We start from the raw sequence: 12,521 nt of genomic DNA on the forward strand, positions 1-12,521 counted from the left end.
ATGCCTCCTATAGTATTTTTAGTACTCAGTTTGTACAATAATTTGATATCTCTCTTAACAGTGTAGGATAACGCATCAAGCGTCTCTTTATAGAGAGCATGTTGAGAATGGTGATTGTCTCTACGGAAAAGCATGGGTAGCTACCTGAATGATCACTTTGAAAGTGTTTAGCAGTCATACAAAATTTTTTATGGTAGTTAAATAAAATTATGATTTAAAGTTTATTTTAAATATATATTTACATATTGCTAGTCCTTAAACATTTAAGATTATAAAATAGGGAATTATTGGATTTTATTTCTTTGTATAAATGTAAATGTCCGCTAACCAATAGAAAAAGTTTCTAATTACAAAAAAAAAAGACAAGTTTAGGGTCTAAAACATCCTTGCAGTGAAAGCACCACTGATAGACAGCAAGCTTGTGCTATATTTGCAACTACAACTACCTTCTGATATATACACTGATGTATCCTTTTGGGTGAAAATCTCACCCAAATGACTTCAAACAGTTAGCCCTAATAACGTGGCTTAATTTCAATCTTGTTGCCTATGTTTATAATAAGGACGTAGAAAACTAATGAAGTCTTTTATTTTTGAAAATATTGGAATGGGCATACAAAAGAAATCTAAATTGTCAGCATTAACATGAAGCATTTGGGTATTTCTTAGGAGCACTAAACATTAAAAGTTGGGGGGAGAGGGAGAGGAAAAAAGACAAATGACAAAGTTTTGCCTTGAAATTGAAGTATGCTTGATTGTGTTGTGAGGTATTTTATTCCCTTTTGTTGTGAGCAATACTTAAACCATTTTATACATAGTGTAAGGACAAGTGATTAGCAAATCCAATACACAAAAAACTGGTGGTAGAATAATCCCCACTTTCTTTGTGGTTCCCATATTTACTTATATATCCCATATGTGGCTTCATGCAGTGTTCCCTGAAAGGAGCCCTTAAATGGAATAGAGCTGTGTGTTTAGCGGGCTGAACCTGTGTATAATATAAACAACTAATACAATTGATCACTGTAGTGTGATTCCTGACATTCTTGAAATTCTGATCGGACCAGTAGGTGATCCAAAAATGTTAATTATGCCAAATGGAGAACATCTCATCTGATGTGTATAGCTTGCACCCTCTTTATATATTAAGAGAAGTCATAATCTGTTGAGATAGTAGTAGTACCACTCTACAGAGACTAGAGCTTCAAAAAAGTTTGTAGCTCACTACACATCTGCTAAAAATGGAACAGTTGTCTGTGGATACAGGCATCATGAAAGCCTGGGAAAGTAGTACCATCAGTTTATAGTGTTTAGGTCCATTTTAATTACCAAAAACACTCTTCAGTCACAAATAGCTGTGGTTCTTGTAGCATACAAGTTTTGTCAAGTTTGTAAAACAAACAGCAAAACACCACAGCAACCTTTAATTTCTCCTTGTACACACCATTCACAGTACATTAATAGCCCAAATAATATTGCACTGATCATTTTTAAAACTATTCCTCTTGCAAGTAGTATTCCCTGTTCAAAACTAAACACACACACAATTTTGGTCAGCTTGCACCCAGAAAAAAGGCAAGATAAATCCTATAATTCATCTATACTACATGTATATGTAACCCCAAAGTGAAATGATTGATGATCTGTAAACTACTTAAGATAGAAAATTAGTAATTCCTTGAATAGTATGTAGAAAGACTGAAAAATTAAATCTGAAAATTACCTCATTGATGTTAGACTGCTTACCATGTATCTTTATAGTCTATACTGTGAAAATCCATACTACATTTAAAAATCCAGCAGTCTACAGGTATCATCTTAAAAAATTATGAAAAGAGAAGAAATAGCATTTGCCTCACTAGAGATTGTGAAGTTACAAATTAGTTTATATTGTTTTCAGGTGCAATCTGTGAGGCAAGAAAATGTCTTTTGGCATTTGGCACTCGGACAATATTTTAATACTGGCACAAGCTAAAAAACAGCACACAGAATGACAAAAAATACAGGACATGAAACTAATTCCTGCCATCAGGATGATGGCTGTTTGCAAGGTATGAAAGATTTAAGGTGGTTAAACAGCTTTCCTCAGGCAATCAAAATTGCTGTAAAACCATTTGTGGTGGGAGTTTTGTTTTTAAACAAATGTAAATTGTACTGAACTTTAAGGGAGAAAATATATTCAAATGTCTTCTAGAAAAGCAGCAACTTCTAGAATGATCAACTTGATGAGTGTTTAGCCATCAGTACACATGAGATTCTTTATGACTAAATACACGGGTGCGTGAGGCAGAGCTGGTGGCACTTCGGATTACTTCCATCCATCTGTAAAGGAAAGATAAAGTAGTAAATAGCCAACAGGGTCTTTCTGAAAAGATGTACTCTGAATGTACCCTCTTAAACTACACTATTCTGTTCATTTTTAATTTCAGGGTTCACTGGATGATCTTCAGAACTGAACTGGTTTTAACCTATGCTCTCCCTCTGTAGGAAACATCTTATGAGAGTCCATCACCAATTGAGTAAGGGTGCATTATATATATGAAGCAGCATTATAGGGGGAAATGTATGGTTGATATTTGACTACAGGTGGTAAAATTCTTGGGCTGACTGTGTTACTGATTTTTTAATACCTAATAGACAAAAAATTCATATGAACAATATAAAGCTTTAGATGAGCGTCTTTGAAAAGTTGTGAAGCAAATGGAACATCAAACTTCATTCCACCATGGAACATGGTTAGTTTAATTTTTGGTGAAAGCAAATTCAATGGGGAGTTGGGGTCAGTACCATCTGTGTGTCCTATTTATTATACCCAAGGGCTACGTCTATACTATAGGCTTCTTGCACAAGAACTGTTTTACACGAGTTCTCGTGCAAAAGATCTTCCAAAAGAGTGCATCCACACTGCCATATGCTTTTGCGCAAGAGCGTCCATGGCAGCGTGGACGCTCTCTTGCGCAAGAAAGCTCTGATAGCCATTTTAGCCATAGGGCTTTCTTACGAAATAAACACCTGTTGCCTGTCTATACTGCCTTCTTGTGGAAGAGCTCTTGTGCAAGAGGGCTTATTCCTCGTGGGGAGAGGAATAACTCTTGTGCAAGAAGCCCTGTTTTCTGACGCTTTACTGTAAATTTACTTGCGCATGAACATACATGCAGTGTAGACACTCTGCAAGTTTTTGCGCAAGAACAGTTCTTGTGCAAAAAGCCTGCAGTGTAGACTACCAGAAAACACCCTGGCTAGCTGGAATTGTGGGGTGTGCAAAACTGCAGCATATACAGAGACATATGGGTATAGCCTGTGAAGCCATGAACATCACTATTTGAATTATAGCACCTACATGCCCCGCAGTCACAGAGCAGGACCCCCACTGTATAAACATAAAAAAGATACTTTGTACATGCTTTGGGGGGCAGGAACCAAATATAAAACAAGAGTTGCAGCTGGGATGAAGGCAGTTTATTTACATGTGCATTGCACCACTACCAAATGTCAGGTAGGTGGATACCTGTTTCATACTCCACAAATAAAATGTACCTATGCCCATTCAGCCAGATGGCTTTTAAGTAAACTAATTTTACTTTTATTTCTGGTATATAACAGTTTAAGCTACCATACTTTTTTTAAGCAAAAGCTTATTTACCAGAGAACTATTCCCCATTTGTAGTCTCCTAGTACCTTTGCAACAGCATATTCAATTTGATAAATAATGTACATTTCTAAGTGTGGTGAATGAGTTTGCTGTGTTGACATTTGCAACAGTTCACCATGCTTGCATTTGACCTAATGTCGTCAGAACAACCTGGCATAAAGACATCATTTTCCTTTATAGCAGAAAACTGACATACCTTTCAAATGTGTATTCACTTTCAGCCCTGAAGTAGTACACGTGGGATTTGAAATGTAACTTGAAAACATAATCTTTGTGAATGTTCTCAGATTCTGAAGGAATGGTAAGTGAATACCCCAGTAGAGGAAGGCTGGCTAAAGGATGATTGTCCTAGAAACAAAGGATGAAAAACACTGTGATGTCATTTAGGCCACAAAACTGCAAATATGCGCATACATTTCAGTTTCCCACACTTAAATGAAAAAATGTTTGCTTTACCAACAGGTCATGTTGCATAGATATGATACTGTATTTCATGAGAAATAAATTTATATTGTTTAATGACAACATTAATATTCACTTAGTAGCTTACAGTTCTTCATGTGATGTCCCTGTGGATGCTCCACACGTGGTGACGGACATCCCCAGATCCACAAATTGGAGATTTTTCTAAGCAGTTGCTAGTCGGGCTGTGCATGCGCAGCAGGTGTCTCATGCTGCCAGCAGTTTGGCCTGACCCTCTCCCCTCAGTTCCTCTTCAACCACCCTAGATTGCAAACGGAGCTCTCTGCCTCCTGAGGCACTTAATCTCCTCAGAGAAACTGTTTCACTTTCTAGCCCACTCTCATTATTCAATTAGTGAGAGATTACTTCACTAGTTACTTTTTTTTTTTTTTTTTAGAAATGAAAGAAAGTCAATTAAGAAAAATGAGCTGTTCTTCCGGTCCCCATGGACCGCTTTGGCAGCGACAGCTCTGCTCTGATTCAGCCTCTTTAAAAAAAAAAACAAAAAAACCCACCCACTTAACAGAAGACAAAGGAAAAGAAGAAGATCACTGCCCTAGGGGGGTGAAGGCTGCGGAAGCACTCATATCTTAAGCCCACACGCTGTGGGCTTATTCAGTCAAAGCAAGAACTCTTCTCCCCCCACCTCCCACCCATATCTGCCGTTAAGGGCTTGTCATGTCGGACTCGCAGGGCTTCAAGAAATGCCTATCGTGGGCACCCTGGGACTATTGGAGACCACAGAGGCATTGTTTGAATGGTCTATCTCCTTTACCTAGAAGACTTCCGCCAGCCTTTTCTCCCCCATACTATCCTGACCATGCCAGATTCTGAACAGGAGGTTCACTATCTGATGGTCATGAAGATTCACACTCTTCGTTAAACAATCCTTTCCTCTAGCTAGACAAGGCTATGGTCCCGGATGATATGCATGGCACCAACCATTTGAAACAATTTCAAGACCTCTTCAAAAAAGTGGCCACCCACACAAGAAGTCAAGTTTCAAGAAGTAAAGGAGAAGCAGTATTGCCTCCTGAAAAACATCCATGATGGGCAGAATAGCATTGCCTATTGATGAGGTCATTATGGAGGTCTCAGATCATATCTGGAAAGCATCTTTTTCAGCTCCACCGACTTGCAAATGGGGAAACAAAAAGTATTTTATTCCCCCCTGAAAAAGCTTGATTTTCTTTTCTCCCTCCCACAACCCAATTCATTGGTGGTGCATGCTGCAAATCAAAGCTACAAGACTCTCCAGTTTAGATCCAATATTGGGGACAAATCACAAAAAATTTGATCACTTTGGGGAAAAAAAGTGTATTCCTTAGCCACTCTGCAGCTTAGGATAGCAAATTACATGGCCTTATTAGCAAACCATGACTTTGGTTAATGCTCCATGAGTTCTGCTAATTTAGAGTAGTTATCAGAGTCCCAAAGATCTATCCTTCGAGCAATCATTCAGAAAGGCCATACTATTGTCCGCAGCAATTGACATAGCTGATGCTGTTGCAAGGGCAACAGCCATGGAGATAGTCATGAGAAAGGTATCATGGTTACAGGCTGCAGGGGTTCCCAAAGATCTTCAGAATAAAGTAGAGGACCTATCTTTCAATAACAAAGATTTTTGCAGCCAACGCCAATGAGATCCTGCATGGTACTAAGAACTCCTATGCACCCTAGGGATGTATATGCCATCATACAAGAGAAAGTGCTACACCCCGTACAACAGGATCAGAGAGTTGTTCTACATAGCGCTTACACAAGCCCTATGATTATACCAGGAACAGGCAATGTATCCCAAGGAAGCACCCTCAGCCATCACGCTCCTCAGGCTCTCAAGCTACTAAACAGCAAATTTGAAACATTGGTTGAGGGTCTCCACAACCTCCCAGATCTTCCAGTGCAACGACAGGACCACAGCTAGCTATTCCACCACAAGCTTTGCCCCTATATCCATCAGTGGGGCACTGTAACATCAGACTGCTGGGTTTGGGAAATCTTACGCACAGGTTACACCATCCTGTTTATTTCCATCCCACCTACCCATCTCTTCTACCCGTCCCTCTTCAGGGACCCTTCTCACGGGTTTCCTCTCAAGCAAGAGATCGAGTGGTTTCTTTAACTAAGAGCTCTAGAAAGGGTTCCCGCCCCATACTGGGGAATGGGCTTTTATTCAGTGTATTTTCTCACCCAGAAGTACACAGGAGGCTGGAGGCCAATCCTGGATCTTCGGAAGCTGAACAAATTCCTGTGGAAACGGCACTTCAGAATGGACACACTAGTCTCAAAAATTCCAGCAGTGGACAGAGGGAACTGGTTTGCAGCCCTCGACATACAAAACACGTATTTCCACATAACCATACATCCATCACACAAATGTTTCCTTCACTTTACAGGAGGAGAGAACCATTTTCAATACAAGATCCTTCCCTTCGGCCTGTCATCTGCTCACGGGTCTTCTCCAAAGTCCTCGCAGTTGTGGTGGCATACCTCAGACAACAGGGGATGACAATTTTTCCTTATCTTAACAACTGCTTACTGACAGGTCACTCGCAAGGGGAGGGCAATTGACATAAGAAACAAACGACTGTTCAACTTTCTGGGACTTTTAATCAACGAACAAAAGTCAATACTCAGTCCAGTTCAGGACTTTGAATTCATAGGAGCAAGACTTAATGCCATATCAGCCAGGGCACACCTTCTGCAACACAGGTTCCATACACTTAAAGATTTGGTTCTCTCCCTCATTGCAAATCCATCCACCATCATCCATACCTGTCTTCAACTCATAGGGTACATGGCAGCAACCACATATGTGGTACAGTATGCACGCCTCCATTTCCGTGCCTTATAGCATTGGCTAGCATCGGTCTACATGCCCTCATGTCATTCGTAGCACAAACCGGTTCTTGTGCCCGAGCAAGTACTGCAGTCACTCAGATGGCAGACATGTCCACAAAACCTCTTAACTGGGATCCCATTTTTACAGGAGGAGACTGCCGTATAAACCACCATTGGACGCTTCACTTCCAGGTTGAGGTGTGCACTTCCAACACAAAACTGTACAGTGTAATGCAAATGGCTGCCTCACAAGCCTCTGTTACACATCAACATTCTAGAACTCAGGGTCATCAAATGTCTGCAGGCACTTTGCCTCTTCCATAACCAACTGCTCAGTTTGTGTTCTCACAGACAACATGATCACTATGTACTACATAAACAGGCAGGGGGAGCGCTTTCCAGATCTCTGCGCACAGAGGCAGTCCACCTGTGGAATTGGTTTAAGAGGCATGGGGGTCACCCTAAAAGCCACATACTTACAGGGGGTTGACAACACCATAGCAGATGCCCTAAGCCACAACTTTACAATTCAACATGAGTGGGAACTGTAGCCAGCAGTCATGGATGTCATCTTTCTCAAAGGGGGCAATCCTACCATGGATCTCTTCACAACACCAAACAATGCCAAACATCTCAATTTTTACTCTCGAGAGGGACTGAGCAGGAGATTAAGGGCCGATGTGTTCTTCATCATGTGGGATGAACCACTGTATTATGCCTTTCTTCCGATTCCATTGATTCCCAGGATGTTGCACAAAAGTTGTCTGCACAGCGCTCGAGTTATCTTGATAGCCCCCACTTGGTCCAGACAGATTTGGTTTCCAGCCCTTCAGGACTTCTCTTGAACCAGCTTACTCATTGCCACATCAACACGACTTCCTATTCCAGAATGAGGGCAAGCTGCGTCACCCGAACCTGCAGTCGCTACACCTTGGCACATGGCTCCTCGCTGGTTCTTTGATCATGAGGGTTCAGTGCTCTAAACATGTGAAAGGTCCTACTGCACAGCAGGAGAAAGTCCACCAGAGTGACTTACCTACACACATGGAGGCGTTTCACCTTCTGGTGTCAGCGGACACAAGTCAACCCCAATGAAGCTCTAGTACAAACCATTCTGGACTACTAATGCACCCTGTAGACTGATGGGTTATCTGTCTCTGATTGAGGTCCACCTGGCCTCCATCTCAGCTTTCTGCAGATGAACTGATGGGGCTTTGGTATTTGCACACCCACTATCAGGGAACCTCCTCAAAGATCTTCACAATCTCTGTCCACCTTGTAGAGTGCCAACCCCTACATGGGACCATAATCTGGTACCTTGACTGCTCTCATGAAGTCCCCCTTTGAGCCAATGGCTTCATGTACTCTATCGCAACTCACCATGCATATTCTCTTTATGGTAGCCATAACTTCTGCAAGGAGAGTCAGTGAAATAGGCGCACTAATAGAGGGTCCACCCTATACAGTTTTCAGTATGGATAAAGTGACTTTGATGCCACATCCGACGTTCCTCCTGAGGGTAAGTACAAGTTTCCATATCAATGAGCCTATTGTCCTGCCCATGTTCTTCCCAAGACCTCATGCTTCTCTCAGGGAGGCAATGCTACATTCATTGGATGTAAGAGCAGCTTTGGCATTTTACACTGACAGAATTCAGGGTCTTTGCAAGACCCCACGACTCTTTGTTGCTATGACTGACCTTTCAAAGGGCAAACCCATCTCGACTCAGTACATTTCAAAATTGATAGCAACTTGCATTCTCCAATTAACCTCTGCTAACCTTACCAAGATGTAAGATGAAACTAAGGGGGGGGGGGGATATGATAGAGTCTATAAAATCATGACTGGCATGTAAAAAGTGAATAAAGAAAAGTTATTTACTTATCCCCACAATATAAGAACTAGGGGTCACCAAATGAAATTAATAGGCAGCAGGTTCAAAACAAATACAAGGAAGTTTTTCTTCACTCAGCGCACAGTGAACTTCTGTAATTCCTTGCCAGGGGATGTGGTGAAGGCTAGGACTTTAAATGGATTTAAAAAAAGATCTAGATAGATTCATGGAGGTTAGGTCCATCAATGACTATTAGCTAGGAAGGATAGGAATGGTGTCCCTAGCCTGTGTTTGTCTGGAAATGGATGACAGGAGAGGGATCACGCAAGGATTACCTATTGTGTTTCCTCCCTCTGGAGCATCTAGCATTGACCACTGTCAGCAGACAGGATACTGGGCTAGATGGACCTTTGGTCTGACCCAGTATGGCTGTTCTTATGTTCAATTTAGATTTTAAGCTTTTTGGGATTGGGGCCTGTAACTTTTTAATTTGCCTGTAAATCACAGGGCGTATACCTATGAAACTGTATCAGTGTGTGTTCACAGAAGTGTCATGAAAAGGTCATACACAATGCGTAGTACTATCTAACCTGATTTCTCTTCAACTTGTCAAATGAGTTAGGAAAGCATCAGGCAGTCTTAATAATAGGTGTGCTACAAGATCTGCCTATAATGCTCCTGACCAATTTTAGTTTATTTCCTTCCTGTTGCCACTAGCAGAATGGATTTTTATTGCTAACTACTTATCTTGGTGTTTATACTCTAAAACAGGGCTACTCAACACATGGCCCGTGGGCCACATGTGGCCTGCGGCCCGTTTGTTTGCAGCTCGCCATGCAGTTTGGGTTTACGTGGGGATCTACAAGCGGTCTGCAGGTCGGAGCCAAAACAAAAAAGTAGTCAATATAATGGTCTTCTGATATGCATTTTAGTAGTTAAATCCCTGGACTGTCATTGCTCGTTAAAAGTGTTGTCATATGGGTGGAAATCGGGTAAATATTGCATTTTATTAATATCAGCAGAACTGACTTAAATGGGGTCTATGTGTTGAGTAGTCTTGCCCATCAGTGTGAAATAAGCTATTTGCATTTATATTTGCATGTATCATAGAATCATAGAATAATAGGACTGGAAGGGACCTCGAGAGGTCATCGAGTCCAGCCCCCCGCCCTCAAGGCAGGATCAAGCTCCGTCTACACCATCCCTGACAGATGTCTATCTAACCTGTTCTTAAATATCTGTATATGCAACCACACTTAAGTTGCAGCCCTTGGCATTTGCTGTGAACATCATTGTGGCCGTTGGGGTTTCCAAAGTTGAGTAGTTCTGCTCTAAAACAAATAAGACTTTGAAACCTGTGCAATTTATTTACCTGGTGCGATTTGTAGAAGAACATGCAGAAGTTCGTGAATACCACCCAGAGCTTCTGCCACCCATTGCTGTTCTTGAATTTTCTTAATAGGTTTCCAGAGAGCTGATTCTGAAATTGATGAAAGTAGTAAAATAGACATATACAACCAAATCATACACACTGATGGAAAGTAGCCAAACCTCATGTAAAGAATGTTTATTTTTCTATTTAATTTATTATTCCTACTCGTCATTAATCTTGTGGTTTTTTTTTTTTACTTTCAGAATCAGAAATCCCTCTCATTCTTTAAATGAGGCTTGTCTATTATTTATTTTTGAAAAAAAAAATGATCTGCTGTTACCTTGTTAGATGCAGAAACCCTTTTGATGGATGAGACAGCTTAATATGATAAATTTCAAGTAAGTTTAAATTACTTATAAATTAGTGTACTAGTTAGTATCCTTTTAAAAACCATTTAGTGGGCAATTTTCTTCACTAATGCATTAATTTCTTTGTAGGCACTTATTAATAGTTATTTAAATTTTTCTTAAACTAAACATAAGCCATGAAATATAAACCAAAAGCAATTAAATTTGAAATCTTATTTTACCTCTTTTGCATAGGTCTGAAACTACTCTCACTTAAAAAATTCTTGCCCTTTTCAGTTTGTCTTTAGGAGCCTAACGTACCCCTGCTCATCCAGACTGCATGTTTCATTCTGTCCATGGGCTCTAGATGGTGCTAGAAGCAATTGTATTTTTAATAAATTCAACAGATTTCCTTTGTCTTCTTTTTAGTGTCATGCCATGTCCCTTGCTCACTGACTCAGCCTCCTCTATTCCTTCTCCACTTCACAGTGCTTGAATAGTGGTTCTTTCAGATACTGCATTCCCTTTTGTAATTAGAGGCAGTGTTTCTACTGCCATATTTTTTTCAATCTTTTATCCCATTACTTCTGTCCATCCCATTCTCCATAGATACAACTACAATCAATGCTCTCTTCCACAGCTCTGTATACTATCATGCTACCTGCTCTTTTTAAACAAGCAACAAAGCATCCAGGAAGGACTCAGCAGCCTGGATGCTGATTGTGCAATACCTTTACAGTGCAGTTGTGGTGTTAGCATACCATCTGAGCAATTCAAACTCCGTGCCCTAGTTGTACAGCTGTTTAATGTTAAGTATTGCATAGCCCTCACTATGTAATAAACCTGGACTCTGCAGCAATGAATATTTAATTCTGCTAACTGATACTAGCAGAAAAAAAATAATCAGCAGATAAAACCCAGAACGATGTTCAAGTATTCTTGACATTCTCCCCCCACCTTTTTTTACACTAGACTTAATGTATTTTTAAAATGCTGTTGTATGCCATCTTAGCCTCTTTATTTTCTGTTTTAAAATTGGATTGTGGTGTGTTTGATCTAAATTACACACAATTGTATTCCTTAATTTTTTGTTACCTCATTACTCTGGAGGATATCATAAAAGGACAGGCTTTGCATTCGGTACCAGCAGACATATGAAATGGAAACAGGCCGCTGATCACTGATCAGTCCAGCAGGTAGGGAAGAACAGTCACTGACAGTTAGAGGATCTTCTACCACAAGAAAGACAGAAAGGAGGGAGAAACATAGGAAGAGAATAAACGATAATGCTTAAGTGAAAACCATCCACAGAGTGATATGAGCATGAATGGTAACCTGCCAAAGATGGGAACAGCTATGTGACTGAAGATGTATGCATACACGATGGCATGTGTCTCTAGATTGTTTAAGTCTCCATTGTTCACTAGTAACATTTTAAGTACGGGGAGGAAAAAGTAGTGCAGTGAAGAGTTTACCCTGAAAACAACTAAATATTTCATCATTGAAATTAAGAAAATTAAGAAAACTAAGGTGTACATATGGGGGAAGATTAACAAATGCACGGAAGTTACCATGCAAGTATTAAACAGTGTCTTGGCTTGCCCCACACTCAGCTACATGCAGTATATTACCTGATATATCACCTAATCACTATATGATATACGTAGGGATCAGAATCAAGTTCTTGTGATTCTTTTTTTGGGGGGGGAAGGGGACGGTAGATGGGCTAATTGCCCCTTGGGGAGATTTCTAATACAAGGACAACAGTATCAAATCAAATTTCTGGTATTTCAGTCCCTCTGCTCCAAAGTAGGTCTAGAAGCAAATAATGTTATCTTTAGCCCTATTTTTTGAAAGTTTGAACATTAGTTATAACTCTATTCTTATAAATTGAAGAACACTGAAGACATTGCAGATAAAGTGTATGCATAGTATCTGCCCATAGGTCATCATAAGTAGCACAACCTATAGGCATTCTCCAATGAAATGGATGCTTTAGAGCTGCCTTACAGG

At 40.3% G+C, this 12,521-nt stretch overlaps 1 protein-coding gene across 8 annotated transcripts in view; it reads right to left on the bottom strand.

Moving 5' to 3' along the window:
- Positions 1–727: 727 nt before the first annotated feature.
- Positions 728–12,521, bottom strand: part of FARP1 (FERM, ARH/RhoGEF and pleckstrin domain protein 1) — a 311,742-nt gene continuing 299,948 nt past the window's right edge. For 7 of the 8 annotated variants that reach the window (XM_075918777.2, XM_075918776.2, XM_075918780.2 and 4 more), the window contains exons 25-27: positions 10,162–10,269; positions 3,849–4,000; positions 728–2,322 (exon numbers count right to left, since the gene is read on the bottom strand). In XM_075918777.2, coding sequence (XP_075774892.2) covers positions 2,241–2,322; positions 3,849–4,000; positions 10,162–10,269 — 342 coding nt within the window. In that variant the 3' untranslated portion in view covers positions 728–2,240. Of the gene's footprint in view, positions 2,323–3,848; positions 4,001–10,161; positions 10,270–11,603; positions 11,741–12,521 lie in introns of all 8 variants that reach the window. The other variant, XM_075918778.2, reaches the window with a different exon arrangement.

The sequence above is a fragment of the Pelodiscus sinensis genome, chromosome 1 (genome assembly GCF_052426305.1).
Source record: "Pelodiscus sinensis isolate ZL-2025 chromosome 1, ASM5242630v1, whole genome shotgun sequence".
Lineage (NCBI taxonomy): Eukaryota > Metazoa > Chordata > Testudines > Trionychidae > Pelodiscus > Pelodiscus sinensis.